General features: G+C 34.5%; 1 protein-coding gene across 1 annotated transcript in view; it reads left to right on the top strand.

Annotated features, from left to right (window-relative positions):
• Positions 1-749: 749 nt before the first annotated feature.
• The window catches only part of LOC131076985 (uncharacterized), a 31360-nt gene continuing 26109 nt past the window's right edge, over positions 750-6000 (top strand). The window contains exon 1 of the mRNA XM_058014339.2: positions 750-1118. Within this exon, the coding sequence (XP_057870322.2) occupies positions 915-1118 (204 nt within the window). The 5' untranslated portion in view covers positions 750-914. The remainder of the gene's footprint in view (positions 1119-6000) is intronic.

The following is a 6000-nucleotide window of genomic DNA, read 5'->3' as shown; positions in this document are numbered from 1 at the left end:
ATAACTGGATATAGTGAATGTTTAAGAGTAAGTGAACATTTGAAAAATGATAAGTGGTAAGTGTAAAAAATGATATGTAATGGGTGGGTGGATGACATAGGACAAGAACCCTAACTTTATATAAGATCAAACTATTTTTTAAGATATTTAGTTATCAAAACATTCTTCTTAATATTAAGGGGAAATAACAAAGCTACAAACATTTTACTATTACGCTATTACAACATTTACCAAGGTTTAATTCTACATTGATGTAATAAATAAGAGATAAGACCAAGATTGTGCCTTGAGTTACTTTGGTATAAGGGTTACCACTAAGTTTTTGTCTCTTAAGCAAGGAAGTATCAACTTTGATTCATGCTCCCATTTCATATTAATACAAATTTTATAAATAAATTAGTATACCATCCACTAAAGTTCAAATCCATTACAACTGTAATAAATAAGAAATGATGTAAAACATGATGACTTAAGTAACATTGATAAAATAGATACCATTTAATCCTTCTCTTTCAACCAAAAAATTTATCAACTTTAACTTTGTATTCTTACCTTATACACACCCTGATTACACCCTGATTACACCCTCATTACGAATGAAAAAAACAAACAAATTAACATAAAACCCTGAATAAAAAATAGATCAAACGAACAAAACACCAACGATGATGAACAAAACATAAACAATATAAATATAATAATAATATAAAAAAGAAACAATAAATTTGAAATTTCACCTATCCGTTACAATAACAAATGCAGTAAACATCGAGTTTCAAGAAAATTAATTTTAAAAAGCAAGCGCGTTTGGGATTCCATGTTCGAATCCCTGCTCATCCTCTTCCTGCCTTGCTCCTGGTATTTTACACTACAAAAGGAAAGGAAAGTAGGGTCTCCATCATAGTCCTGTGGAAATGCCGAAGACCATCAAGGGTCATCGTAAATCCGGTAGAAAAGCGCTTTCAAACATCTCAAATTGTAATCATCCACCGAACCAGAATAGAACAGTTTCAAAACAAGCTGAAGCTAACAATAATGGCGGCGATGATGCCGATGATAATTGTGCGATTGACCGTCTTCATGCCGCTCACAAGAATCTGTCCCAGCTTATCGAACAGGTACCCATTTCAATCTTCTTTTTAAAACTCCAAGGCCTAATATGCGAAACCCTCTATTTTAAAGCTCCCATTTGCTAATATGCTGGGTTCACGACTCACGTACTATATGTTTTTGTGCTTTAGCTTTACAACTCTGACGTGAACTGGATTGAGCATTACAACTTTAATGTATTGAATGCGCTGCATTTTTATTTTGTTTTGCTAAACTCCGATTATGATGTATCACGCCGGATTTACACTCATCTCATTTGTTGTGCAAGCGGTCATTTGCGTTCAGTATTTTATCCAATTTGAATAGGGAATTTGAATTCAGGGCTCCGCTATGAAAGCGCTATTGTATTTGGCCCTTAGCTCGTTTCATATAAATAAAGGGTAAATACAGGGTTAGGCTTGGGGGAGGGTGTGGGCTAGGGTCGATAGTACTGGGGGGACCACTTTCTTTAGTTTTAACCTAATTGTTTACGATCCTCTACTTTACTTCCTATCTAATTGTGTTTTTTCTAGGTAGAATTCGCTTTGAGGCTTCTATAAGGCCTAGGAAATCTCGAGGCTCAAAATATTGTAAGCAGAATGTGTTAAAATGGATCTGCATAATGCTTGCTTAGGCATAAGTTAATAGTTCCTGTTATAAGAGGATGAATGCTTGTGCTTTTCTAGTAATGAGGCGCGCATTGTTATATTACGCTTTCTAACAAAGGAACCTAGATATTCCCTCTTATAAACTGTTTTGCAAATTCAGGGTGTTTGGAACTGACTTACATACACAATCTTCAGTAGAAATGGAACTGACTTACATAGAAAATCTTTAGTAGAAATGGAACTGACTTTGTTTCTTATGATTTGGTCCTGACCGATGAGATTTAGGCCTCCAATCAATCCACTTTACTAGGATGCCTGCAGCTTTGTTGTGTTTGTAATACGAAATAATCCTTTCATTTTCACTTTCTAAGTCTAAACTTTGCTGGTTCAAGTGCATTTGACTGAGAATTCTCTACCAGATGTCCCTAAAGCACTGCCCAAAGCTATAGCCTATACCCATGATCTCAAGTATCAAAGAACTATTTTGGCACACATCCTATTCAACTCCCGACATTAGAGTCGGGGGTTACAAAACCTACTGTTCTATCGGAGCTCACCTAAATGAAAGCATCCTACAGGTTCTGTGGTAAACACTAACAAATGTTGTGGTGGCATTCAATGGAATATAAATTCCTGCTGTATCATAAGGGGAAGCTTCTGCTTTTTATTCTATCCACAACCATATGATAAAACAGAAATATTGAAATACCTATAAATACAGACACTTTACAAATTGTTGGGTTCACTAACTTGCTCGGTTAAAATATATAAAATATTAAAATATAAAAAGAATTGCATATATCTATGAAGTAGATGGCTGAGCTTTGAAAATTATGTGTGAGAAAATAGTTGAAGTTACTTGCATTTATTTTAGAATAAAGAGAACTGGATTAGTCTATTGAAGTTTGGATCAGATTTATATAGGTTGATAAATTTTTTAATTTTATTTGGATATCACACAATATTCTGTCTAATGTAACGGCTTATTGTCGTACAGATTGCTGCCGTTTACTATCACAATAATATTGGCTGCAAACTGCTCTCTTAATGATGGCGACTGCTGAATGTAATTCCGATCTGCAGAGCTTTTCTTATCTTCACCGTTTTTTGTGTTTCACACTTTGCTTCCAATGATAGCAAAGTATTTAAGCAAGTAGTGATCCACAAAGGAGTCACAACTCCTTGTGGAACCGACATGGTTCCCCAAGGAGTCGTGACTCCCATGTGGAGTCATGTCCGTGTTTATGGCCCGATGCATATCCCACGATAGTATCGTCGGGTTCTTCAAACAATTAATTGGTCACTTAAATCATTTGTCATATGCAGTCAAACACATCATATCGGTTAGAGTCTCTAATGAAATAACATAATTATATATATTATTAAATGTTGAAGGCCTTAAGGCAAATTTAACATTTAATTTTATCCGACTGAAGCTATAAATCATCAACACTCCCTCTTAGCTAGGGAGGATAAAAGATATTGGGAGCAATATTCATAAATCGTATGATGCTTATCTTGGGACCATAGTTTCAAGATGTGAATTTCCTTTGTCGGCGATTCTATTCACAAACTCTTGAGTGGATTACCTCTGTCGGCGATTCTATCCATAAGCTCTTGTGTGGATTGCCTCTGTCGGCGATTCTATCCAATGGGAATATTGAGGATTGTCTATGGTATTTGTAGTTTTGAAATGACTATAAAATGATGCTCATCCTTGCTTGGGATGGCATGGGGTCAGATTTGTTTCACCAACAACTAAGTCCTTGAGTGTTGTTGGTGATCGTGATGTTAGGTAAGATGTGTGACATGAGAGTTATCTAAAATGATTTCCCTAAACAAATCGACATGGATATTAACATATTGCAGCCCTGCCACCTCATTTGGATTTCATCTTGAATATCTAATAAAGATCATAATCTAATTGTTGATGATTTATAGCTTCAGTCAGATAAAATTAAATGTTAAATTGGCCTTAAGGCCTTCAACATTTAATGATATATATCATTCTAATCACCAATATGCACATTGCTTTCATTAATTATTTATGTTTAGTTAGCATGTATTATGTCTTGTTTGCCTATCGGTGATTACACATCACACCCCCTCATTTGGTATGCCACCCCGATTGAGGTCACAACCCCTCACCGAAATTGAACGAGTATTTATCTTCTATCGGGGGCAATTGCTAGGTGTGTGGTTGTGAGAGACCAATACTGATCGAACATATACGTCATAGGAGAGGCTGATGTAAATTTAGTGTATACGATATAGAGGGTTATGCTGTTCTCTTTTAACACATATATATCTGTTAGTGGTCTGCAGAAAATATACGCGTGAAGTAAGGATATTACAATTGCTGTGTAATTTATAAAGATCATTTGCTGTGCATCTTCACCCAGCAATTTATATATAAGCAAATTGATTATACTAGAAGGATCGAGTGACTAAAGGAGGAATTAATAACCTCAACACTAATGATATCAAATATTTTAAGATTCAAACATCCACACCTAAATAAATATTTGAATTTATTTAATATTTTTGAAAAAATCAACATTCACACTTTTTGACTCCCAACTGCATAAACTAACTCATAAATTAAATACAACCTCCTCATTATCACTATGATATACACAATAATGTGATACCACACCTAACATTATAACATTAGATATAATCATAATCACAAGCTGCCAAGGATAACAGAAGAAGAGCCCAAGGAAAGATAATTAATATTATAAAACCGAATCTAAATAAATATTAAACTCAATAATGGTAAAAATTCAAAAGGCATGTGAAGGTTTGTGGCTCATGAAGGGATAAGGTATATAAGGAATATTAATCAAGGAGAACGGGACAGCAATTTGGAAGACATTTTTATGTTGTTATCTCTTGTAGAATGTGAACTGTGGTTCAGCAACCTGAGGACAAAACCCCTTAAGGTTTGAAATTGAAAGTTGAAAACCCCTTAATTTCCATTGTTGAGCAGTGGACCAAAATTCTTGATTCAGGCAGACTTTAAGACACTTCAAAGGCATTTAAATAAAAAGAGATCACAGCAGACTGGAGGAATATTGACAGCAGAGATAAGAGTATAAATTCTATCTTTCTGAGATACATGCTAAGCATTAAATCTGAAATATAGAATAAACTGTTAAAACTACAATAGCTAGGTTGACTGCATACTTATAATTAATTGTGCGACTATTATTCTGAGTTAGATTTTATTATTTAAAGAAAACTAAGGGACATTACAAATGGTATTAGAACTATATCCTGCTATAGCCTGTGAGTTTATTAGTGATCAAGCCAACAAATATTACCAAAGAGAACTAAGAAGAACTCAAAACAACAGAAGTAAAAATGGTTAGAAAATTTGACCTTATGATGGATATGATGAGGCAAATGTTACATAAGATAAATAATGCAAAAAAATTCAATAATGATAGTGGGGAAACTGTTAATGGTAACGATAATGAGCATAAAATTAACACACAGAACCGAGGTTGATTCTATGGATAGATCTCTCTATCCCACGTTCATTCAAAGGGGAGAAGAAGTTGACATCAAGAAACACAAAATTCAATGGAAGATGATATCACCACTTGTTATGTAGAATATAGAAATCTCCCGGAGAAATTCAAGAAGCAACGTTTCTCACAAATTACATAGATATGAAGAGAGGAAGAAATGAATCAAGAATGGAGCCTAGAACCCAACCAAGACAAAATGAACACCATCAAGCTCTGGGTAAGTTAACTTTATCTACATTTGATTGATCTAATAAGAGTATTGCAAATGTATGGATGCAAAATTTAGATACATACCTATCATTGAAACGAATGACCAAGGACAATTCCATCAAATTTGCAACATTACACTTGGAAGGATTAGCTCACGAATGGTAGAACCATGGGTTGCTTACTCAAAGCCACAAACTAATAGATAGATAATCTGCAAAAGGTTAATTGAGAGATTTGACAAAAAAGATCCAAAAGTCTATTTTAGAGTATTGGCACAATTAAAACAAGAAGGGACAATGGAGAGATATGTATAAGAATTTCAAAGAATATCAATATTGGTGCCTAATGTTTTGGAAAGAGGACAAACTGTCCTTTTTATTGAAGAACTAATTGATTTTAATAACCCTCTACTAGATTATGTGGAAATATGCCTTGGATCCTCGTCTTGGATTCAACAACTCGACTACGAAACACTTTCGTTTAGATGTCAAATCTGTCGTGAGTAATGGGTATTTGCAAAGGAGGTGCCCTTGATCCAATCCAACGGCTGTTGCAGC

The sequence above is a fragment of the Cryptomeria japonica genome, chromosome 6 (genome assembly GCF_030272615.1).
Source record: "Cryptomeria japonica chromosome 6, Sugi_1.0, whole genome shotgun sequence".
NCBI classification, from domain to species: domain Eukaryota; kingdom Viridiplantae; phylum Streptophyta; class Pinopsida; order Cupressales; family Cupressaceae; genus Cryptomeria; species Cryptomeria japonica.
Note: the sequence above shows the minus strand (reverse complement) of the source record. Positions and strands in the feature narration are given on the sequence as shown.